Genomic DNA, 26,227 nt, shown 5'->3' with positions numbered 1-26,227 from the left:
AATTTTCATGGAAATTTTGACTTTAGAAAAAAGTTCATAGAAATATTCTCCTTAGAGAAATTATTGTTGAAATTTTGTCTCATCCTATCATTTTCATCCCAATTTTATCTTCAGAAAATTTTTTTATAAAAAATTTTTTTTTATAAAATTTTTTTTTATAAATTTTTTTTTATAATTGTTTTTTTTTTAATTTCTTGTTTTTTTTTTTTTCATTTAAATTTTGACTTCAGAATAAATGTTGTTAAAATTTTGCTTATTTGGCCTGAACATTAGGTTCGCGGAAGTTCCATGGAAATTGTTGAGTCAAACTTGTGTAGTCACAAAAGTTTGACCCAAATTATATCAATGCTATTTTTATTTGTTTTAAATCTTAAAATATTTTCATCTGCTCCTAAACTTGCACTAATTCTAATGATATTTACTTTAAAAAATTCCCTCTTTCGTTGATTGTTATCAAAAACAGACATATCAGCGTTCAACAGGTACCGCCAAAGTAGCAACGAATTGAAAACACTGATGTACCACAAGAGTGGGAGAGAGAGATAGAAAATATGAGAAGAGAAATACTGCCAGAAATCTTAGCGATAAGCATCACGCAATGCATTTAATCCTAAGGCTCTGCCCAAAACTGAGTTTACTTCAGTTTGGATTACTTTCGAGGCGCCTTTTGATCCGCTTTAGAACAATAGGGCCTTCTATTGCTAGCGTAGTAAGAGATGGGAGACCAAGTAGCACATACACAATAGAAAGTCAAGTTGACTGACTATGTCCAATGTCTCTGCAAAGATCTGAAGATGAATACATTGTTTTTGTGATATCCAGCTTCAAAAATGTTAATGATGATCTCATATTTGAGTTTCTTTTCTTTCTCAACATGGACCTGAAGATTAATGCTGCAAGCCTACCAACGATCTGATTACATTAAGGTACTTAATAAGCAAGGTATTGATCCTTGTTGAAATATACTCATCGCCTCTTTGCAAACGTTAAGAGTTTTGGGAAAGGGATGGCAAAATTCCGTTCAGTAGTACTATTTTCAGTACTTTTTGAAACCAAGTAGGAAAAGCAACCAATTTAGTTCTAAATGAGAAACAATCATATAAACTGAAAATGCTTTTAAATATAGGCACACTTAAACTGATGAAAAGACAAAACTGTGTTTGTGTGAGTATCATCAAACATCAACTAAATGAAAAAGCTTTGCAAAAGAGGCAGCGGAACGAAGCCACACGAGTTGTTTATACTGCTCCTATGTCCGCGCGCATAGGAATTTATATGCGAATGTGAATGCAAAGTGAAACTCTTGTTTTTCATTGAAGTCGATAATATTTGACTATACACATTTTCCTTCCAAATGTAACATAAAAATGCAAACTAATGATTTTTTCTACCTATATAATCGTACAAGTTTTGTATTACCATTGCTTTTAATTTAAGGGAATTAATAAAGTCTTCTCTTCTTTAAAGTTTGATTTTTGGTAGTAAGGGGACTTACATACGAGTAAATGGGCATTAGCAGGGGAATTATCTCTCTCTCTCTCCTCTTACTACTTTACACCAGTTACTAGCACACACACACACACACACATTTCCATATTATTACCAAGCTTATGTTCTTGTATACGTACAAAAAATAACACTAACAAAACTTCCATCCCTGACAGACTAACTATGTACTTTCTTTTGCTTTACTCTCACTTGCTCTCTCCCTTTATCTCTCACTCTCATGCTCTATCTTCAGTACTCTCATTGGTTCCAATGAGAATGTGTTAATGTATTGTTTCGTTCTAAAATTGACCCTTTTGGATTTTATCGTGTTAATTAAAACAGTAGAATTAAAATTATTTTGGGTTGCTGCAAAGAGATAATCGCAAGAGCGCTGATTTCTCTTTTATGATAACATTGTGCTCTTTTCTGCTATTTGGTCTCTTTCCTCAGTTTGTTTTGATCTGTTGGTATTTGTGCATCTTTTGCCTTGAAAAAAAAATGCAAATATGAAATTGATACTCTGTAAGGTGGTCTTAGATTATAATGGGCATACCAATGTAAAGACAGACAAAATTTCCATGAGATTTTCTCTAAAGACAAAATTTTATGAAAATTTCTCTAAAGACAAAATTTCCAAGAAAATTTCTATAAAGACAAAAATATTATTGTTTTTTACGTAAGATTAAGCGTGCGAGGTCAAGATTTGAAGCCGGACTTGGGGTATTTAGTCGGAGCCCGTTCGGAGTTGAGTAAAACTGCCCCGACTGCAAACCCTCTGGCTAACTTTGCAGCCTTGCAGAAACCTATGTTAAACTCCATAGGTATTACTTTCCTGTTTGTATCATTTTAGTTGCTTTGTATAAATTTTAAATTTTTCACACGATCAACTTCCCTCTTTGAAGTAACGGAAATATCATCATACGCTACGTTAAATGACTACTTTACGTTACGCTGCCCATCGAATTTCGCTTTTCACCGCTTACCAACACTAAATTTCAGCAGGTATAAAAATCAGCTGATCACAAAAGTGACAAATAAACAAAAACTTTCCTTTTTTCATTCTAAATAACTAGATCAATTATTAATTTTGTATAAACAGGCCAAATTAATCAAAATTGACGATAAAAAGATTGCCTTAAAATTGCCACAATGTTGACTGCAAAAATAGGAAAGGTTGGAAAAGTGCTAATATGTGGTGCCAAAGGCGTAGGCAAAACTGCATTGTTGGAGCAACTTATATATGGGAATATAACTTTGGAGACAGTAAGTTAACAGTTGATATGGATATGTATTTTTAGTTATGTATATAAATGTAATGATTTATGCATCGTAGTAGCTAGCTCAAATCATCAAAGCGAGACCAATTTTCTGAGTCTGATTTAAGTGTTCCGTAGCTATCTCAAATCATCAGTGCGGGGGACCAATGGCCATAATGTTCCCGCGGCGATAGTTCCTATGGGCCGGAACAAGCTTGCTCACCTATAGAAGCTATACGACGATTGTTACCTCCACAACGTGGCTACAACAAAAACAAGCAAAGGCCGGTGCCACCCGGCCTCTTACTGAGACTCTCCACTCCCCTGCTAAGCTTTTCGTGAAAGCTATGGGAACCACACAGATTGGAGCCTGTGTGGTGCTCATGGCTATCCCGTGCAGTGGCTGATATGTGTATTGGATGGGTAAAGACCGTTATCGTGCTGTGCATGTTCCAAAATTTGTGCTATCCCGTGTGATTAAGATCGCTATTATAATAAAACAGTCTAGAAAATGATTTGGTTATTGAGGCTTAACATCACCCATAAATGTCTTATATAGTACATTAAAAACTAGAGAGCCCTGGTTCTAAAGGTAGTAGGTGCTGTATCCTTAATATACAACTGAATTGGCCTATATGTCATAACATTTTTATATTATTAATACTTTGCCTCTCTTATTCCTTGCAGGAAATTCATCCCACCATCGAGGATATCTATGTGGCTAGCGTTGACACTGGCCGAGGCAACCGTGAAACTTTACGCATCTATGACTCTGCTGGCTTATTTCAAGGCAGCAAAGCCCAATTACCCAGACATTATTTTTACTTTCCCGATGGTTATGTTTTAGTTTATGATCCAACCGATCCACAAAGCCTAGATATGTTGGCCGACATCAAAATGGACATTGATAAGAATAAGGAAAAGAAAGAAGTGCCAATTATAGTGCTGGCAAATATGCGTTCCAAACGCAAAGACTCGCCACCATCGCCAACTCAACAGCCGCCACAGTCCAATAATCAAGCTGACCCTGTAGAACTTATTTTGAATCGTGCCAATGCCTGGTGTTCAAGGTGTAATATCAAACATTATACTGTTAATGCCATGGAAAGACCCTCACTGTATGATCCATTTATAAATTTGTGTGCCAGATTGCATCCACCTCAGACCAAATCGACATTCCCTCAATTGAGACAAGTTATGCAAAAGACACAAAAAATGGAAGGCTAAAACAGCCAAGGAGGAAATATAACAGGACTACTATATTGATTGGCGGGGTCATATTTCGAGGCAATATATACATTCTTAAATGTATGGATATGAAAAAATCTCTACATCAAGTACTAGTTTGTAAGTTACTAACTAAAGTTATTTTTAAAAAAAGTATTACTACTGCTATATATTTTTTATAAACAGCAAATTTAATATATATCTATTCTCATTATACATGTACGCGTATATAACTAAAAAAAATTAGTAAAATTATATTAACATTGAAAATTGTAGCGTACAGTTTTATTTCCGCTGCAAAGAGTGATTAGTAAAGGCAAAACAATCTCAATGATGTCTTCATTGGCCAGAGGCTGCCGTCTCAGTATCTATGTTTGGTCTATTTTGGTTTTGGGAGAGGCACATGTCACATTGTCTGCTCCATACACTTCTGGTTCGTGCCGGAATTGAAAGAATCCACGAACCCTGGTTCTATTCGGATACAGACAGTATCCAACATTTATCGTTGCCTATGAGGTTTAACCAGTGCATGGAGTGCGAAACTGAATCTATAAATCAATAGAATGGGCAACAAAAATAGAGGAACTTATGGTGAAAACACTCGAAGCACTGTCACTTTAGTGCCGGTATTGGTAAGTTGAGGTCTACAGTCAACTCATTCTCGAATACACGAAGAATGTCTGGAAATTAAGGAGAGTTATCTCGCTAATAAAACCTGAATACTCGACCAAGTAATAGATTTGGCCTTTCTCACCAGTACCCCTTTAAATAACAAATGGTCTAACCTTGCTCACCTCTAGATCAAACGGTCCAAACATCACTCATGCAGACACAGTGAATAGCTACCGGGGTGAATGTGGTCCTTGGAGAAGGACCGCCTCCCATTGCACCTGAAGAAATTGACCTGCCCCCAACAAACCAGAGTAGTTTGAGCTCAATTACGATCTGGCAGATGAATCCGCCTAAACTCCTACAGAGCTGGGATTGATGCCAACATGCAGACTATGTGTCCACGGAACACACGACACACGTCAAGACCTACTCGAATCAGACCCAGATCCCCTTTGGACGCACCACGACCTAGTCGCAGAGTTCCTAAATCTGGATATTCAGCAGAATCAAGCAGACGAAAGATGAAACACATCACTACAACAACAATATTGCTCACTTTTAGGAGCATGACCAGGAGCGCTGCCTCCCCACGCAAATAGCAAATACTTATACAATAACAATACTTGAGACATTTCTCCTGCCGAGCCTCGCATGGATTTTGTGCACTTCAAAGCACAAAGTAGTAGTTGAGTAGTCAAGGTCTCAATCAGGAAGAACCGAGCCATATAACGATGTTTGTGGCTACTGACCTAACTAACGCTTTCAGTACTATCAGCCCTAACTGGCCACAAATCCCTGCCACCGAGACTGAAGTATTTGATTGGGAATAGTTTGTGTAGTTGTTGTTACAGCCACATATACATGTGGAAGTAGCCCTCCTCGTCAAGCACCGATAGGTGAACAAGCTTATTTCAGTCCATAGGACCGATAGCCGCGGGAACATGATAGCCAATAACTCGCCTTGTCATATGGAGCATCTCACGCACTCAGTATTTAAACAAAAACCTGTGCCGCACGAGAGTCTCACCGACTTACAACGGTACCGACTCTCGCTCGATACCGCTGATTGTCTGCGACTGCAACCTGTGGACCCGCCCGATAGCTCCTATCTAAGTTTCTCGTGATAACAATAAAGCTCAGAGCTCCAAATCGTAGCTTAAGGTTCTAAACTACGTGGTGCTTATAGTTATAACGTGTGTAGTCACCCAATAGAGTGAAGATGGTTCCTGCTCTTTTTATGCTCTGCATATCCTCCATTTCACCACGAAGATACCGTTGTTGTTGTAGCCACATTTTCATGTGGAGGTGGCGATCCTCGTCAAGCTCCTGTTGGTGAGCTAGCTCGTTTCGGTCCGAAGCAACGATCGCCGCGGGAACATGGTGGCCATTGGTTATTTAAAGGCGCCAATAACTCGGCTTGTCTTATCAAACATCATAGGCACTCAGTATTTGTGCAAGAGCCGGAGCCGACCGACCTCTCACTGAGACTCTCCGCTCGATACCGCTGATTGTTTGGGACTGCCGTTGCAGCTACTCCTCATGCAGCATTCCTCTATCCGCCCGGGGACTGCCAGCTAAGTTTGTCGTGACAGCAATCAATACTACATAGATCGGACCTCAATGTTCCAGCCTGTGTGGTCTTCACAGCTATACCGTGCCGGAAGTAGATTGAAGGTTGTTGTTGTTGAAACACATTCTCATTTGGAGATAACGATCCTCGTCAAGCTTTTGTAGGTGAGCAAGCTCGATTGGAGCAGGAACAAAAAGGCCATTGGTTATTTAAAGGCGCCAATAACTCGCCTTGTCATATCGAGCACCATAGGCACTCAGTATTTAAGCAAGTGCTGCCCGGCCTCTCATTACGACACTACCCTCGATACGGCTGATGCTCTGCGACTGCAATTGCAGCTACTACGGATGGAGCATTCCACTATCCGCAACCTTTGGACGCGCCCGGTGATAACGATGAACAATGCACAGATCGGAGCTCAAGGTTCCAGCCTGTGTGGTGGTTGCCCAATAGATTGAAAGTTTTTGTTCTTGTTGTCCATCGAGTCAATCCGGTACGTACTACTGGCTACCATGGGAATGAAGAGATTGAAGGTGGTTGGTATCTTTAGTTCATTTTATACCTAAGTTCGTCCTTCTGTTTGTAACTCCTTGAAATATTGGGTCGTAGACGCCAATACAGTATATGTATATTCTTGAACGTCATGGCATTTTAAGTCGATCTGTCCGTCCGTCCATCCGTCTGCTTGTCGAAAGCATGATAACTTTCGAAGGAGTAGGTTAGGTTAGGTTAGGTTTAAGTGGCAGTCTGCCATCAGACTCACTTCGATGTTTTCGTCCGTTGTGATACCACAGGAACAGAAGAAGGAAAATGCCTTCTGGTTCCTACCGTTGAACCATCCCAATGTTTACATCCGCTAAATTAGACAGGTTCTCAAAGAAATAAGAATCTAATATGGAACTCCTTCTGACTGCTACTGCGAGACACACACAGAAGGTGTTCTCTTCTTCTTTGATGCCCTTACAGCTTCTGCAAAAGTCGTTGCTCGCAACCTTCAGCAGTATATACCCAGTGCATGACACGCGGTCTAAACCCCTAACTTTTGCCAATGGCTCTCTTACAGGTGTATAGAGCAAGTGTTGCCTTTCTTGCCCTTTCCAAAATGTTGGATTTGAAGTTCAATTTATTGTCCAGCCAAACACCCAGGTATTTTGCGCTTTCTGTAAATGGAACATTCTCTCCTCCCAAGGAAACAGGTTCCACTGTAGATAATTTGTATCTCCTGCTATTTAAGGTCCCTATAGACCAAAATGACGATAGGGAAGTGAGCTCAGGTCCAGCAACGGACAGAGAAGTTGCAGGGTAGTGAAACAAAAGACAGAACTGTCATTATAATGCCCAGTTAGGAATCCTTTAAGTAGCCTGTAGGCATGGTTCTTCAGCCGCTCCGCCACATTTGAAGGATTTGTCAACCCTTCAACATATAACAACAGCCCAACCTCATTTGTGGGGTTATCGTAGAAAGCGTCTATCCAACTAAGGAACTAGCACAGACAAGAGTTCACTGTCTCAACAGAATTATCAGCACTCACAAGGTATCCATTCCTGGCTTGCACTTCAGCTGCCCAATACCCTGACACACCTTGATATTGATGGCCTGAAACCCACCAAATCCGGATAGTCTACAGCATAGTTATCGACCACATATGGTCAGGAAAGAGTTCACTGTCTTAGCAGAACCATCAGCACTCACAAGGTATCAATTCCTGGCTGGCACGTCAGCTGCCTGATACCCTGTACACCTTGATATTGATGGCCTGAAACTCAACAAGATGGCCTGAAACTCACCAAACCTGGACAGTCCACCGCATAGTCATCGACCACATATGGTACGACGCCAGAGACTTCCGTGTCACCTTTTTTCTATCCCCCATTCTCATAGTTACACAAAAGCAAATTTTATAAAGAGAGGATTTACTGACCTTTTGTTGTTGACTTGACGGCTAGTTCGTAGATCAGCATTCTGTCCGTTACATCTCGATGGCGTGCGACCAAGCACAGGTTGATGTTCCATTTGTTGGTCCAGAGATACTCTTTCTCCATGATAGGGTTTGACACAATAAATACAGCCTGGGTTAAACTAAATCGAACAACACCCGCCAAACAAACGCGAGTACTGGCGGCTCTATTCGTTAACCACAGTTTCATTGTGATTTTCCTAAAAAGAAGAAATATAATCAAAGAGAGAATACAATTTAGTTTCTATATATAACGAAAAATTAGCTCTGAAAAGGGGAGATTTTGTAGATTTAGATAAACTTTGTCAGCCCGAATTTACCTGAGGTAGCTTTTTCAGCCCTCTGCAAGCAGTACAGAATGACAAGTCTAGAGACTCAAAGACAGAAGAAAAAGTGTTAATCCATTCATTTCTATACCCTTTCCGCCAGGACTGGGCAAAATGCTCGACGCATAACAGTGTGCACTATGAACATACCCTGGAACGATCCTCATCTCTCCCTCCGTCCAGTGTAATGGACATGTTTTCTTAACGAAATAACTGAAAAATGTTTCTGCAAATAGTGAAATTTTATTTTCTCTTGTAAGCGGACAATAGTGTGCACTAAAAACATACCCTGGAAAGATCCACCTCCCTTCCTGTGTCCAGTGTTATTCATGTGTTTTCTGATTGAAATAACTGCAATCTGCAAGCTGAACATTTATTTTTTCTTGTTGTATGTCTGTAAACGCCATTTGTTTTTTGAATACTATTTATTTTTGGCGTCACGGCGTCTGACGTTGTATTACGAGGCGATTTTTTTTGCAGCATTGCAGCCGACAGCATTGTGTTTTTTCACTCCCCAATGGCAAGTCTACCGAATAAACGCTTTCGCTTACGCTGTTGATTAAACAACTGTTCAGCCATGGTTGTAAATTTTGGCATTAAAAGTTGACTACACCAGCCATCAACTCAGTTAGCTGACGTGAAAAAATAAATTCGAAAGTGTTTTTCACGGAAAATATTAATAATAAAATTAATTGGTAATAGAATAATCCAACTTTAGTTATTTTATAATTTTAACGCTTAGAAGAAGCTACCGATTTGAAAGAAATATTAAACCATATCAATGTACTATGGAAATTTTCTAAAACATATGGAAGAAGTCTATCGTATGGCTAAAAAAATCAATGGAATGAATATAGTGTGTGTGGAGATACAAAGTGTGAGCAAAACCATGAAAGAACCATAGGCCTAGAAAATATGCAAAAGTTGACCACTAAATCCATTGAATTATGAACATTTTATGCTTGAGTGAAGAATACCAAAAAGAAAATCCATATGTGAAAGTTCTAATTTGTTTAATGGACTTTTTTATGCATTTTCTTTGCGAGCCTTTTCTGGTGTGCGTTGATTTGTTACGTTGTGAATTTGCTCGTCGCAGCCACTTTATATGAAAAAAATCAAAAAAAAAATCCTCCTAGTTGCTTACGGGTTTGCATCACCCCCCCTGCGATCCATCGATTCATCAGAAGAAAAAATTCAACAATTTTGTATATGAGCGTGTGTGTGTGTGCCTTGGAGCACACACATTTCGAGAAGCCGAAGAGAAAAAAACAATACAACCAGACCAGCTGTGTTGCTTTGCGTGCGTTTTGTTGTTGCTGTTGATATTTTTTGACGTTCATTACTTTTGGTATTTGTCTCCCTCCCCTTGGTGATTTTTTTTTTCATTTTTTTACACACTCAACGACAACAACAAAGATTATTGCCACTCTTTGTTGTCAAAGTGTGTTCACGTATCAGAGTTGCCCAATTACTTAGAATGAATGAGATTGGGGCCATGTAAAAAGATTCTTTAAAACAACTAGAAATGCACACTTACATATTTAATTTAATTTTTTTTTGTTTTACAATTAAGGGTGGTATATTGTTCGATTTTCGCAACATTTTTTCGTGCTAACGTTTTTAGATAAAAGATTTTGAAGCAAAAAACTTGCTGATTGTATTCAGTGGGACATTCCCTCATAACTTATGAAACAACGGTAATTAAAGTATTGTTATCATTGATTTTTTTCGCAGTTTTCAAAAAAGTAAACGCAAAAATATTTTTTCAAATGTGAAAAACTAACATAGTGCCAGCCATTAGTTTTGTAGTGTTTCAAAAAAGTAATCGCTAAAAACATGTGTTTGCAGCTGTTAAAAACGAACATTGTACCATCCATTAGGCAGTGAACCCGGTAAGACAAATAGGGTATTAAAAATTTGAACAAATGTGTATGCACGTATGATCCCATGACAGCCGTTTGCACTTAACGGATTGACCCAATGAAGTTCTTTATCGGCAAGGGCTGCCACCACAGTGTATAACACATTGTTACAACAACAACAATAATCTCACAAGTATCGCCAAAAGTAGGAGGGGATAACCGCTGACAATTTTCGCCAGGTTTAGAACCCAGGCCCGTATCCGTGTACGGAGCGTTCCTCTAACCCAGCTTAGCTTTTATTGATGACAATGAAGACAATACAAATCGGAGTTCAGATTTCAAACCCGTGTGGTGCTGTTGTCATTCCGTTTCGGAAATTGGCTTATATTAACCCTGACGGCATGCAAAGATGCCTTGTTTGTGCATCACAGCCGCACTGAGGATGACACAATCTGATGCACTGAGGACTGGTCTTATCGAGAAGGTTACCCCGTCACTGCAGTGAATATCAAGCGGAGATGATTCTTGCAATTAAAAAATTGGTGGAATGGCTAAGATATAATGTCAGCCTTTTATTCCCTGGAGAAAGTTGTTCTGAAGTGAAAGACCGCATTCGACTGTCGCAGATCTCTCAACAAAATGGCGGAAAATTTCAAAATTGACCTATTCGGGATTCAAAGATATCCCAGGGAACTGTAGAGCAGACGAGCTCGGGAGACTAGGAACTACATTACGCATTCTAGGGGAACTGGAATCTGTGGGTATGCCTCCAGTATGCCATGTTGTCTAAGACTTCAGTATCAGGACCGAAGGGCAACTAATGACACTCGTAGGCGGTCATAAAGGCAGCGTTGTGAGCATTCCAAAATTTCGTGGCCCAATCCAAACTTGAAGAGTTCTACCCCGCTTTACTGTCGCTGGCTAGAACAGAAGTCTCAGTCTAACTGTCATGACAGGTCACTGTCTGATTGGACTGACAGACTGAAGTTTGCCATTAACGGCTTTTGCCGAAGCTGTGAGGGCGACGACGTAGTAGAGACTATAGAACATCTGCTGCATGTGTGTCCCGCACTGGTAGTCAGAAGAAACTAGAAGGAATCTTCCTTCGCTTCAAAATGGACGAAAACTTGTGAGCCTGATGAGACTGCCACCATAATTTAACGTAAAGTTCCCGCGGCGATCGGTCCTACGGAACGGAACGAGCGTGCTCTCCTATTTAGCTTGACAAGTACCGCTACCTTCACATTTAAATATGGCTACTACAACAACAAAGATGTTAGCACAAGGAAATTCTCCAACAAGTTTGGGAAGCAGTAGTGCCTCAAATGCCTAAGCTACTGACAAGCAGCGTTACCGTCGTGCCACTTTAGTATCAAATTGACAATTTTTTTTGGACGATGCCAGTTGTGTGCCACTTTTTTATTTTGATACTAAATGCCGTATTTTTAACATTTTTTAACCATTTTCCATTTATTTGTGCCACTTGTTTAAAAATACAACTATTTAGTGATTATTCATCGCATATAAATGTTAATTTTTCCGAAAAATTTTTGAGCTGAACGGGAGTAACTGGACAAAACAAAAAGAAAACTATTGTTTATGTTTGTGAAATATATCACTAAATTATTTAAATACCCACCTACGCAACTTGTCAAATCATTCGTTCTAAAACCTACAAACACATGTTCTGTAGATCGTAGATCGATTTTGCAAAGTCCTTTCGTCCGTCCAAATTTGAATTTGGTTTTTTGGTTACAAAAGGTCTCGACCGAAAACATAGGATTGATTTACCATGGTGGGAAAATAAGATTCGAATTGAGCGTACTTATCTTTTGTACACCTTTATATTATTTAAAAAAGAACTGAATTGTTTGTTTTTGTAATACACGTTTTATTTTTGGTTTTCTATGAAAAATTTTGTGCCAAATTTTGGACCAATTTAAAGAAGTTTTTTTTAATGGTATTTATGTAAAAAGCAGATGGTTTTTTGTATGCTTTTGTTTTGGTTACTCCTAGTTTTTTGTTTCTTTTTTTTATTAAAAACAAAAAATGTACCACTTTAAAAAAAAAAGCAACTTCTTTTTACGAATGACACTTTTTGTGCCACTATTTGAAAATTTCCAACGGTAACGCTGCTGACAAGTAAAGGAAAAATCGGTCTATACGGCTATAACATTATATAAAGAACTACTTTAGTGTCCAAAGATAGCTTGATAACCTTAGTGAGGTGAAACTTATCGTGTTTTTATGTTAACGCCATTATTACTGAGATTTTCCCCCACACGACAATTTTTGTTAGTTAATTTTTCCCAAATATATACTAGACCATGTGGCATCTCTGGTATCTCTCTGTATTTGCATTTCTCTCATTTTTTGCCACCTTTGCCTCTTTGAAATGTCAAATTTTTCTATATGTAACAACAACAACAACAGCAAAACCTCACAAGACAACACAACAACAAATTACCAAATCCCAATCGCATTGAAGTGTAGATGACATCGGAGAGCGCGCGCGGTGGTCTGCAAAGGGGTGCTGCAGACGACGCAAGTGAATACCATACGCCACAAACGTGAGGTGTATATGCTGCTGGTGATGGTTTGCCTGTGTTGCTGATTTTCTATATTTCACTAAAAATACGCAACTAATAACAATACGGATCCGGATACCATTAAGACAAATTAGTAACAAATATCAGAATCTTGTGGAATTAAATCGAAAAGAGAACCAACACCAAGGTGTGTTCAATTGAAATGGCAAATATAAACAGTGAAATGCTTTAGCAAAAACGCTAAACTAAAAAAAAAAAATACAGCAATGTGGGACCAGAGAAAGTAAAAGTGTCATAGAGTGAATGGTGCATAGTGGTGCAAACATATGTTTTATGGAATGTCGTTTGAAACGTATTAAGTGAATGCTCCAACAATTGTGCGCTAGCCTATGCGAATATTCTTTTTGTGCGGGTTTGTATGAATGTCGAACTACAAGAAAACTTTATGCTAATTTGTTAAGAAAAAAGTCAATCTTATTCTTTACTATGATCGATATCAATCTTATTCTTTGCTAGGTTCTGTAATTTTCCATTCACTTTCATATTTAAGGTTAGATGTGTGTCAATCCAATGTGTGGGTGGGTGGAGAGCAACAGCAGTTTGACGCCAGTCGGGTTGACTAGATGAATGCATTGATTGTGAATTTATTTGGTAGCAGATTTAGTTGCTGTGAAACATGGACATTTTATGTGAACACCCAATTTATCTCTTCGTTGTGGAATTAATGCGTCTTTGTTTTAGGCCCGTTATAAAAATTGGTTTTTAATTCTTAAAAAATTCAAAAAATAACTCCAATATGCATCCATATGTTAAAAAAAAATCAGATGGGTGTCTCTGGCACACTTTTGTCTTGTCTTGTGTTTACCCAAATGGAAATAAATAAAAGGAATTTCGCATGACATCTCGGTTAAGTGTGTCACCAGAATTTTGTTAAACAAAAGAGGATAAACATTTCTTGTTATTGTGGCTGATTAAAATAATCGTCTGAAATGCGTCTTACACAGGGGGTATATAAAAAGATAAGAAATATGTACCGTTTACCTGACAGGAGGCTGTGACATCCTCTCCCAAGCCTTAAAAATCCCATTGGCGAATAGCAACCGAACCTCAATGTGGATTCTCAGAAATCTAGAAGGATACTGAACCAATAGAAAAATGCAAAAATCAATTTGACCACCAAGATCCCATTAAGTAACATCGGGTTAACTTCTCATATTAATGAATGGCTGTCTGATTCAAATTCAAGATCAATGCTAAGAGTCCGAACGGCGCACCGCAGAGCGAGAACCTCTTAATAGAGAAGTTTAACACATGGATTACAAATGTCACCAGCATTAATACGGATATAATCACTCCCACCGTGGCGCAGAGGTTAGCATGGCCGCCTTGACGCCAAAGGTCGGGGTTAAAATCGCGGCTTGAACATGAGAAAAAATGTTCAGCGGTGGTTATTTCCCTTGCTAAAGGCCAAAACGAAATGAGTGCGTTGAGCTTTGTTTTTGAACGTCGCTTTGCAAAAGTGCAAATTCTACACAAAAATCCAACAAAGGCAACGCGGAAAAGTTATAACTGTTCAACTTTAACGCTTGAAAGCTAGCGTCAAACATTAAGGAGTATTTTTAGTCGTCAAAGTTAAATATTTTTTAACCTTTGCGGGTTTTTTTTTTATTTTTTTTTTCCAGAGTTGCATTTTTCAACGCGACGCACCGTAACGCAATCATTCTGTTTAGGCCTTAATGCTGGCTACTTTGGTGAGGTATCCAGCCATGTTAAAACTGCTCTAGCAAGTAGTAGTTGTTGTAGCAGTTTATTGTGTTCCACCTTTCTTCTGATTTACGCTGTTGTATGTCCAGAACCAGGAACTGCGTCTAAGATAGGGTGCGTCCAGAGGGATCTGGATCTGAGTCGACTGGGTCTGGCTGGGCAGTTAAACAGGTCACATTCTCATGTGGGGGTGGCGATCATCGTCAAGCTCCTGTAGGTAAGCAAGCTCGTTCGCCACGGGAAAAGGCTGGCCATTGGTTATTTAAAGGCGCAAATAACTCGACTTGTCATAACGAGCATTTAGGCTCTCAGTATTAGTACAAGAGCCGGTGCCACCCGACCTCTCACTGAGACTCTTCGCTGGATACGCTGGTTGTTCGCGACTGCTGTTGCAGCTACTTCGTATGGAGCATTCCACTATTCGCAATCTGAGGACCCGCTTGGTAGCTCCCAGCTAAGCTTCTTGTGACGGCAATGAACACTACACAGATCTGACCTCACTATTCCAGTCTGTATGGTGCTCACATCTATCCCGTGCCGGGGGCATCAATCCTTGCTCTGTAGTGGTGTCGCTATGCTACCAAGTTGTTGTTGTTGTAGTAGTTTACTGTGTTCTATCTTTCGTCTGCTTGATTCTGTTGAATGTCTATACCCAGGAACTCTGCGACTAAGATGGGGCGCGTCCACAGGGATCTGGGTCTGAGTAGAGTGGGTCTGGCTGGGCAGTTAAACAGGCCGATGCAGTTCAGAGTTCAGGCGGCATTCTGAAAGATCTGAATATTATTCCACTGCGTGTCACAAAGCTGACGAGACCACACTGGCGTTGCATAACTTACCACAGACCGGTCAATTGTTTTGTAAATGGTCAACAAGGTTTCTTTGTCTGCACTCCAAGTGCTGCCAGCAAGTGATTTGAGGACCTTGTTTCTACTTTTGAATTTATCGCAAATTGCTGTGGCATGTGGGGAGTATGTGTAAGAGCTATCAAATGTGACGCCAAGTATTTTGGGACAATTGATGGTCGGAATCATTTCTCCATTGACCATCACAGTCAGCTTAGTATTCACCTCACGCGTATTTGTAGTGTACAATGTGGCTGAAGATTTGGTGGCAGATATCTTCAGATTTCAGAACCTATCGCAGATGTCAACAATGGATGGGGGGCCTGATGCCATGATCGTACAATCGTCCGCATATGATACGATCTCTATGCCGTCTGGAGGGGGTGGAATGGAGGATAGGGAGAGGTTAAACAGTTCCAGAGATATCACCCCACATTGGGGAACTCCCTGTTTCACTCTACGGTGCTTCGACTTCTTATCCCTAAATTCCACAAATGACTGGCGACCACACAGATAATTCGGGACCCAGTGTTTCAGGCTGGAGGGACGTGTTGGCGATGTCCTCAAATAGTTTGGCATAGCTGACCGTGCCGAATGTCTTCGACAGGTCAAGTGCCACAGGACCGTCCTATCACATGGTCAGGGCTGATTGAAGCCACGGCAAATGTGTGCAGTGATGGCAAGCAAAGCAGTTGTTGTGCTATGCAGTCTTCGAAATCCATGCTGATGCTCGGGGAATGGATATTCACCTTCGAGGCTCGGGAGGAGTAATGCCTAAAGCGTTTTTGCGACTGGTGAGAGTAGGGAGATCGGTCTGTAAGACTCCCCCAAACTCGGGTCCTCTCCAGGCTCCAGTAGCGGGTTCAATCTGCCCATTTTCCAGACATCGGGAACTATAAGAGTGTTCAGAGACAGGTTAACAAAAGTAGATAGGTACTCAACACCAGGTAAATCCAGATTCTTTAGCATCTCTACGCTGATGCTAAAGAATCTGGACGAATGACATTCGTAACTTCACCCATGGTAAATTTTGAGGGCTGTTCATCGGCTCGGAGACTGGGGATACGACGAATGGCTCTCCTCCTTGCCCTGTCACTCTCGCGATGCACAATAAATTGACAGTTGCACAATCTGTCGCATATCTTAGGGTTAGCCACGGTTACGTCGCCAAAAGTGACTGAGATCCTGTCATCCCGTCTACCGGGGTTCGAGAGTGACTTACCAGTAGACCACAGCTTGCCTAAACCGGTGCCTAAGTTACATTGCTCCAAGTGTTTCAGCCAAAAATGTCGCTTATGTTCGTTGTTCAGGGTTAGTGGGTTCCATGCAACGAATCTCATCACGCTCGTCTGCGAATACTACTGCTTGGGCCGGGAAATTGAGCCGCACTTGGGGTATTCGACCGACTGGTATAAAGCGAGATGGGCAATTGACTTTCCTGTTAAACCTTTCCGTGCAGTATACTTATGTAGGAATATACATATGTCGCCTACGATTGACGTTAAGGGAATTAGTCTAATCTGGAACTGTCAAAATAGAGCTATTCAAAATGGAAATATCGTACGTTGTGCCCCAGGTTAAAAATCTGGTTAAAAATGGGTCGCTTTATGTCCGTCTGTAATCGTTTGGATCTTGAAGGCTTTAAGTCCATTGATGGTCTTGTTGTTGTTGTGTGCTATCTTTCATCGGCTTGATCTTGTTGAATACCCAGTAACTTTGCGACTTAGTTGGGGTTCCCAGGTCACATTCGTGACACACATGCTTTTCGTTGGCATCAAGCCTTGCTCTATTTGGGCGTTTGATATTAAGGGCGTTTGATGAAACATTGTTCTTGTAGCCACATTGCATGTGGAGGTAGCGATCCTCGACAAGCTCCTAAACATGAGCAAGCTCGATCCGATCCATAGCAGCGATCTCTGCGGGAAATCTCACCTTGTCATATCGAGCATCATAGGCACTCAATATTTAAGTAAGAGCCTGTGCCGCTCGGTCTGTCACTGAGACTCTCCACTCGATACCGCTGTTTGTCCGCGACTGAAGTTGAAGCTACTCCGTATACAAAGCATACCACTATCCGCAGCATGTGGACTCGCCCAGTAGCTCTCAGCTGAGCTTCTCGTGATGATTACATATGACCACCTTACAGATCGGAGCTCAAAGTTCCAGATTGTGTCGTACTCATAGATATTCCGTGCCGGGGATGAAACCCTAGATCCCCCAGATTAAACACCTATTCTTCTGATCTTTTTACGTACTTTGATGGAAGAAACTTAAATGTATGCACCATCATATCTACAACCATGTTGTTGACTACACGGATACCTGAAGTAGCCCAGCAGAATATGATATTCGAGAGCGTAACGACTCCAACACCAAATATTCCAAAATGCTTTGGCAATTCGTGTCAGAAGTAGAATGAAGGCTCTCAAACCACTTGCCGGCAGTTGTTGTTGTTGTAGAGGTGTGTTGTACACCGAGGCGACAGCTCTTTCCCGATGAAAGACTCCATCAGGTCAATCCGGTACGTAGAACCGGCTGTCATGGGATTGCAGTACATGGGTTGAGACCCACAATTAGCAGGTCAGTGGTAAACTATGCAGCGGCATTGTGGTTTCGCCTGTTGAGCCATACTTAGTACAATAAAATCCAGAACAGTCCAAAAAGATCTGCGACAAGTGGTAACAAATTTTCTAAGTATTCAAATTTTTTAAGTAGATTATCGTCATTATAAGACAAAGACTGCCTATCCAGTTCCACTCGTCTCAGACCCATATCCCTCTAGACGCAGCCCATCTTAGGCATAGAGTTTCTGGATCTGGAGATTCGACAGAATTAAGCAGACGAAAGGTAGAACATAACACTCGGCTACAACAACAACAACAACAAAGATCCATCCCTAGACATTGCCTAATGTGCAGCCACCAATTCACCGTATTGTGGATTGGGAAAAACAGGTAACCACTACCCAACTAATTCAAGTTGGACCTTCACGACCTAGAGGCGCGATGTTTACAAGTGAGTGACTGTATCATTTTTGATCCTTAGCCAGGTCTAACCAACATAGACGAGAATATGGAAGCGGAAGCGACAAACAGCTACCGAGTAAATGGTGTTCTTGGAGAGCAGCCGCCTTCACAAGCACAATAAGCGTGGAAAGGCCCCCCGCACACCACAGAGTTTGGAAAACTACGTTGTATTCGGCAAAATTTGGTAGATGTTGTGCTTTTCAAAATGTTTTAGCACCCCTCATTCAACGGGGTTGTGGCATTTGGAGCCACCATAATACCTTTTGGACTAGGATTGGTGCCACGACATATGTTTATCTGTCCAGCCAGTCATACTTAGCTTACAATTAGATCCCTATAGGGAAAAGTAATTATTGGAAATAAGTGTCCACCCTAGGAACTCGGTATTCTTTATCTTGTGATCCAAGTCTTTACTAAATAAGTAAAAAGGCATTAAGTTCAGCCGGGCCGAACTTTGGATACCCACCACCTCAGGTATATATGTAAACCCCTTTCGTCGCAATCCGGTGAAGATTGGATAACTTATGCACCTAAATTCGGCACGGTCATTGAGTAGTCTAATAAATATAAGTCACTGTTGAATTTTGTATTTCAACTTTCAACAAAATCGGGTTATAAATAAAGCTTTTATGAGCTCGAGACCCTTATTCGGCATATCGGTCTATATGACAGCTATATCTAAATATAGTCCGATCTGAAGCATATTTGGGTCCTACGTTGGCAGGCCTTAAACTATTCACTGTTTCAAATTTCAGCGAAATCGGATAAAAAATAAAGCATTTATGGGCATTAGACCCTTTATCAGCAGTTTGGTCTATATAGCAGCTATATCCAAATATTGTCCGATTTGGCCCGTTCAAGAACTTAAAAAGCGTGCATCAAAAAGACGTATCTGTGCCAAATTTCAGCTCAATATCTAAATTTTTGAAGGCTGTAGATTGATTACAACCCTCGGACGGACAGACACACGGACATCGTTAAATCGTCTTAGAATTTTACGACGATTCGAAATTTATATGCTAAGAGGGTAGGGACGGAAATTGTTATTTCGATGTGGTGCAAACGGAATGACTAAATGAAAAAAAAAACGTAAACTAGGCCGAATATGGTCTAGTCAAATTGCCATTACAAATTTGGAATGCAAACGTGTATTGAAATGTAAGCTTTTAGTAAGCTTTTAGTCCCAGAAAGTCGTTAAACTAGGTCGAATATGGTCATTTCTAGAAAAAATTAGTCCCGGAGAGATATGTTGTTGTAGCAGTTTGTTGTGTTCTATCTTTCGTCTGTTTGATTCTGTTGAGTTTCCAGATCCGGGAACTCTGCGACAAAGATGGGATGCATCCAAAAGTATCTGGGTCTGAGTCGAGTGGGTCTGGCTGGGCAGTTAAACAGGTGACGTGTATTGAATCTGTTGAGTGTCCAGATCCAGAAACTCTGCGACTAAGATGAGGAGCGTCTAGAGGGATCTGGGTCTGAGTCGAGTGGGTCTGGCTGGGCAGTTAAACAAGTGACATGTGTCGTGTGGTCCCTGAACATACATCTTGCACTGAACATACATCTTGCACGTCGGCATCAATCCTTGCTCTGTAGGAGTTGGGGCGGCTGCATCTGCTGGATCGTAATTGACCCAGGACTACTCTGTTTTGCTGGGGGAGGTCAATTTTTTCAGGTGCAACGGGAGGCGATCGTCTCCAAGGGCTACATTCACCTGGTAGCTACTTACCGCATCTGCTACAGTGTCTGTATGAATGTTACCTAGACCCGCTTGATATGTGGCCACCGTGGCTACATGGAAAAAGTTGGTCGTTCCAAATTTCGACAGCAAACGCCTTGGGACGCTCTATTCCGTAATGTTAGCTGTTAGTCGCAAAAGGCTGTTTAACTAGGACGAATATAACCTTTGAAGTCTTCTGGAGGCTACAGAAATTAAGTCCCATATTCAATTATGTGAGAAAACCTTTCGCCATAACTCTTAGTATTCCTAAGGTCCACTTGTATGTGTGTTTGTTAGCTTCTTCTATAAGTTTCTAATGATTATATAAAATAAGAAAAATTGGTTTTTAATTCTTCTACTTTTTTTTATTTTATTTTCAGTCCCTGCATCCTTCCAAAAGTTTTAAACTTTCACAACAGCGACAGTGAACTGGCAACATGTAAATTATTCGAAAAGCACCAAAAACCAACAAAAAACAAAAACAAAAAAAAAACAAAAAGTGTTCCTTAACAGAAAAAGTACGTGCTTGGCGCAGTTATGTTATTCCACAAAGTTGATACAACAGTCCACACCACCTAACAACAACTAAAACAAAAACGAAACAGCACAATCGCCCTCCAAAAGAAGAAGAGAAAAAAAGCCCAGAAGAATAGAAACGAAAAGCACATACATACATACATACATCATTACACACACAACCTAAAATAATATTTGTTCATATTTGTTCTTCTCTAAAACATTCGTTATTTGGTGGGCAATTTCTAAAATTGCAACACCAAAGACCACAAACAGCCAAAAAATTCCGAAATCTTCAAATTCAGCCACTGCTCTACAAAAGCTAAAGGCCAAAGCTACAGGCACTTCGGTTAAACGCCATAAGAAATCGAAAACTCAAACCCAAACCACAACAACAACAACAGCAACATTAACCAACAACGGATCGTTGGGATCAGCATCATCATTACCGTCCTTAAATTTAGCACAGAGTGGCTCCTTTGCTGGAGTCAGTGGCACCGAACACATTTCTCAGGGCCACGGTTATAGTTATCAACAACGCAGTGGCGCCTTTAAAGGTGACTTTGGATACGGTGGTGCAGGAGGTGCTGGCAGTTTTAATAGTGCGGCGGCCACCAATCACACCACCGGCGACGAAATTGCCCCAACTATATCTAAAACAACCCTTTCGCCCAATTCTCGACGGACATCCTCGTCGTTACCATCATCGTCATATCAGCAATATAATCAAAACAGCAACCATCATCATCAACAACAGCAGCAGCAACAACAACAACAACATCATACCAATAGTGCCAATTTTACAAACTCCATTGCAAATAGTTTATCCCTCATTCAACCACCTGCTATGATGATGAAACAGAAGACCTCACTGGGCGAACGTTTGAATATCGGTGATGAGGTGCGTGAACTGAAACTTGGATGTACATTCAATTCGAAGAATACAACGAATGCATTTCACACTATTAAATGTAAGTACACGATTTGCGATTAGTTTCCAAATGTTTTTAGAGTTAAGAAAGCTAAAGAAGGCAAAATCTAGGGAAGTTGAAACGGGCTAAATCTATTATAGCCTCCATTATGGCACGAGCGTTTGTCAAGTTTCATGGATGATTTCTTTTCACAGGCATAAACGGAAGTCATTAAAGAATTCCACAGGAGCACCCAGTAGGTGTGTGTGAAGTTAAATCGGAAGATCGATTACACCGGGTAATGAACAGATGAACACCATGTTTGACGTGGATAGTAAAAGTCGTCATAATTGCGTTCTAGAGGGACTTAAAGCGTAAAAACGGGAGATCTTTCCAAAGAAAGCATTTTTTGACAGACAGACATACAGACAGTTTAAGCTAAATCGCTTTAGATTTCAAATATAAATTTGGCCATTGAACATTCCATTAAGGAATGGGGGCAAACTTCTCACATATCAATGAGCGCTGTCCGATTCATGTTTAAGCTGAAAGATAAAGGACTTCCTTTTTATAGCCGAGTCCGGTGTGCCACAATGCGACATCTCTGGCGAGAAGTTATTACATGGCATAGTACCTCACAAATGTCGCCAGCATTTTGAGGTAAATACCACTTCTCTTTATTTCTATTTCGAGACGAGCTAAAGATAAAACAGCTGATTTCGAAATATTTGTCAACGAAGCGAGTGACAAAATAATAGGTCTGCTCGCGTACTTTTCCAGTAAACATTTGCAGGAGAGTAAGAGCCATTTTACTCTCTTTAAAAAATTTGAAAGCCAAAGAACGCGAACGACTTCCAGTGAAAATTTGCAAAAAAAACAGCTGATTTTTGTTTTGATTGGTTTTTTATTTGCTTGCTTGGAGAACATTTTTTTTAATAAAAAATGCTGGCGAGTGAATAGGAAAGAAGTGTGAGAAGGCTAGAAGGGCCAGCCATCACAAATTACCGTGCAATCTCATGGCAACAGGTTGTACGTACCGCATTGGCCCGATGGAGTTTCTCATCGGCAAGGGCTGCAGCCTCAGTGTACTACACACTGCGACAACAACAACAACCCCAAGAAACCTATGCTACAACAATAACAACAACAACCTCAAAAAACTTGGGCAATTTCAATAGCTAACACGCTTTCCCTTGTAGTTTCGGTAGTGTGAACTCAGGCACTTTCCTTCTTCTCGTGATTAATGCCAACTCAGTTTAATAGATATTAACGCCTCAACAACATCCCAAGAAGACGTAACCCGATGGCAGTGTCCAGAACCTCAGACAGGCTATCAAAGAGAACTTCCCGGTGGCCAGATTAATCAGGTTGCTGCTGTTGTTATAGCCACATTTGCACCTGGAGTTGGAGATCTTCGTCAAGCTCTCACAAGGTGAGCATGCTCGTTCTGAACGTCGCGGAAACAGGGTGGCCATTGGTTATTTTAAGGTGCCTATAACTCGATTTGTTATATCGAGTACTCAGTATTTATGCAAGAGCCGAGGCAACACAGTGTTCGAAATCATTGATCTGACACCATTTAACCGTGCACGAAGCTACGAATGTCATCCTGCACTTAAGAAACCGATAATTGCTCTTTTCTTGATGTCTGGAAAGATACAATGTTTTAATTTTTCAAGGTTTTCCAAATAATTCCGCAAATTTTGCACTTGCCATCTAATGTAAAACAACCTACTTGAGGTAAATTATACATTTTGCCGTTAGCATTTGTATTTTCCTGTAATGGCTGCTTTTCATTAAACAGCTGACCTTTACAAAACATCTGTTCAAAGTTGCAAATTTCTGCTGGCAAAAAAAGTGCCTGTAGAAATTTGCAGGTTCTCTATTTTCTAACTGTCAAAATTTGCTCTCTCTCGCGCTCTCTTCTGCTGGCAAATAAATTACGCGAACGAACGTACGCGAACGTAGGTCAGTTGGTATTGTAAATGGGCCATATCGGTCCATGTTTTAATATAGCTGCCATATAAACCGATCTTGGGTCTTGATTTCTTGAGCCTCTAGAGTGCGCCATTCTTATACGATTAGAATGAAATTTTGCACCAAGTGTTTTGTTATGATATCCAACAACTGTGCCAAGTATGGTTCAAATCGGTACATAACCTGATATAGCTGTCATATAAACCGATCTTGGGTCTTGACTTCTTGAGCTTCTAGGGGGCCCAATTCCTATCCGATTTGGCTGAAATTTTGCATGACGTATTTTATTCTTACTTTCAACAACTGTGTCAAATAAGGTTCAAATCGGTTCTTAACCTGATATAGCTGCCATATAAACCGTTCTGGGATCTCGACTTCTTGAGCCTGTAGAGGTCGCAATTATTATCCGATTTGCCCGAAATTTTGTACGACGGATCCTCTCATGACCATCAACATACCTGTTTATTATGGTCTGAATCAGTCTATAGCCCGATACAGCTCCCATACAGATCGATCTCTATATTTTACTTCTTGAGCCCCCAAAGGGCGCAATTCTTATTCGAATTGGCTGACATTTTACACAGGTCGCCAATATATAATTTAATTGTGGTCCAAACCGGACCAAATCTTGATATCGCTCTAATAGCAGAGCAAATCTTTTCTTATATCCTTTTTTGCCTAAGAAGAGATGCCGGGAAAAGAACTCGACAAATGCGATCCATGGTGGGGGTATATACGATTCGGCCCGGCCGAACTTAGCACGCTCTTACTTGTTTTTTACAAAATAATCGTCTCTGATTTTAAGCTACATACGATACATATATGAATCCATTTTTATTTGATTTAATTCCATTCTTTCTTGTCTTTTGGGTTTGCTTTTCAGATGATTTTAAACCTGCTAGTGTGGATAAAAATCGTGTTGCAGTAGTAGATGTTGGCTCAAATAATCAAGTTACTGTTACTGTGCCAAATTTAGGTAAGTCTTTTATTCTCATTCTGATTTGAATAATCTCATTATAATACAAACCTATTGAGATAAGCTTCTGTTCCCATTGTTGTTGCTAAACAAAAAAACGTATGAGCCACACTTCCGAAGGAGATTTCATATGTATTTTTTTGTTGTTGTTTAGAAATGCCATACAGTCTAGAATTTTTTTTTGTTTATTCAGTGAAACAATGAAAAATTGCATAAGTATAGTCCAATAAAAAATAAACAAAAAAAAGTTTTAATTCCTGACGTTTCGTAATTGTAAACCTAAAAAATATTTTTTTCAATATGCTGGTGTGCTTTTTTTTCATGAATATGGCTACAAAAGTGTTTGTTATTAACCGGATTTAATTCTTAAAGTTTGCAAAAAGTTGTTATAAACACATGTATATACCTACCATTTACATTGTGGGTGCTTTAATAAAGTGAACAAGTCCATTTTGATGACACCCTAGAAAACATTATCAATGTATTATCAAATTGTTTTTGGATTTCTGTTCATAAGGCTAATTAAAAGAAAGGGCTGAATGCTGAAGACTCAAATAAAATTGTGTTTAGAACATCAAAGCAGAGCATTACATATGGTACGGATCAAAGGCCTGCACTAGACCATTCACTTCTGTTTTCAAGACACACCATAACAACCATAGAGTATTTCAAGAACTGAACTTTTCGTTTAGAAATACAACATTGTATGAGACAATTGAGAGATGAGTAAAGCTGATAACAAGACAACAAGTCAACGAGATGAGTGAGTGCAAAACAAGTATGAGCGTGCCAAGTTCGGCCGGGCCGAACGCGGTATCTCGTTTTAGGCAAACAAAGAATAATGGAAAATAATTGTTATGCAATTGGAGATATATCAAGTTATAGTCCGATTCGGACCATAAGTAAATTGAATGTTGAAGACCATAGCATAATTCATTGGGAAACATTTCAGTCCATTCGGATAAGAATTTCACCTTGTATCAGGCTGTATCAGCTGTATCAGGCTATAGATCGAATAAGACCATATTTGACACGTGTGTTGATAACCGTTGTACAAAATTTCAGCCAAATCGGATAAGAATTGCGCCCTCTAGAGGCTTTAGAAGTCAAGATCACAGATTGGTTTTTATGGCTGCTATATTAGGTTATGTATCGAGTTGAACCATATTTATCGCAGTTGTTGGAAGTCATAACAAAATACTTCATGTTAAATTTCAGCCAAATCGGATAAGAATTGCGCCCTCTAGTGGTTCAAGAAATCAAGATCCAAGATGGGTATATATGACAGCTATATAAGGTCATAGACTGATTTGATCCATATTTGGCACAGTTGTTGCAAGTCATAACAAAATATTGAATGTTGAAGACCATAGTAGAAGTCGTTGGGAAACATTTCAGTCCATTCGGATAAGAATTGCACCTTGTAGGGGCTTAAGAAGCATATTCGGTAGATCGGTTTATATGAAAGCTGTATCAGGCTATAGATCGAATAAGACCATATTGGACAAGTATGTTGAAGGCTGTTGTACAAAATTTCAGCCAAATCGGATAAGAATTTCGCCCTCTAGTGGTTCAAGAAGTCAAGATCCCAGATCGGTTTATAAGGCAGCTATATCAGGTTATGTATCGATTTGAACCATATTAATAGCAGTT

General features: G+C 40.0%; 2 protein-coding genes across 5 annotated transcripts in view; both read left to right on the top strand.

The window, feature by feature from the left end:
* The first annotated feature begins 2,494 nt into the window (after window positions 1-2,494).
* Window positions 2,495-4,241, top strand: LOC106088191 (NF-kappa-B inhibitor-interacting Ras-like protein). The gene is made up of 2 exons (XM_013253581.2): window positions 2,495-2,751; window positions 3,432-4,241. Exons 1-2 carry the CDS (start codon window positions 2,638-2,640, stop codon window positions 3,969-3,971), a joined length of 654 nt encoding a protein of 217 aa, XP_013109035.2. The 5' UTR covers window positions 2,495-2,637; the 3' UTR covers window positions 3,972-4,241.
* A 4,811-nt stretch (window positions 4,242-9,052) lies between these two features.
* Window positions 9,053-26,227, top strand: part of LOC106088198 (ell-associated factor Eaf) — a 29,537-nt gene continuing 12,362 nt past the window's right edge. The window contains exons 1-3 of one of the 4 annotated variants that reach the window (XM_013253599.2): window positions 9,053-9,132; window positions 20,575-21,681; window positions 24,482-24,574. In XM_013253599.2, the coding sequence (XP_013109053.2) occupies window positions 21,558-21,681; window positions 24,482-24,574 (217 nt within the window). In that variant the 5' untranslated portion in view covers window positions 9,053-9,132; window positions 20,575-21,557. Of the gene's footprint in view, window positions 9,133-9,182; window positions 9,315-12,787; window positions 13,261-20,574; window positions 21,682-24,481; window positions 24,575-26,227 lie in introns of those variants that run through there. The other 3 variants (XM_013253600.2, XM_013253598.2, XM_013253597.2) reach the window with 3 other exon arrangements.

Source organism: Stomoxys calcitrans, chromosome 5, assembly GCF_963082655.1.
Source record: "Stomoxys calcitrans chromosome 5, idStoCalc2.1, whole genome shotgun sequence".
In the NCBI taxonomy this organism is placed as follows: Eukaryota; Metazoa; Arthropoda; class Insecta; order Diptera; family Muscidae; genus Stomoxys; species Stomoxys calcitrans.
The sequence above is the reverse complement of the archived record's forward strand: the minus strand, read 5'-3'. Positions and strand labels throughout refer to the sequence as shown.

Excerpts from the sequence above, each read along its gene's own strand:
- LOC106088191 (XM_013253581.2), top strand. The coding sequence starts at position 2,638 with ATGTTGACTGCAAAAATAGGAAAGGTTGGAAAAGTGCTAATATGTGGT. Across the intron at positions 2,752-3,431 it reads GGAATATAACTTTGGAGACA|GAAATTCATCCCACCATCGA; the intron begins GTAAGTTAACAG and ends TATTCCTTGCAG.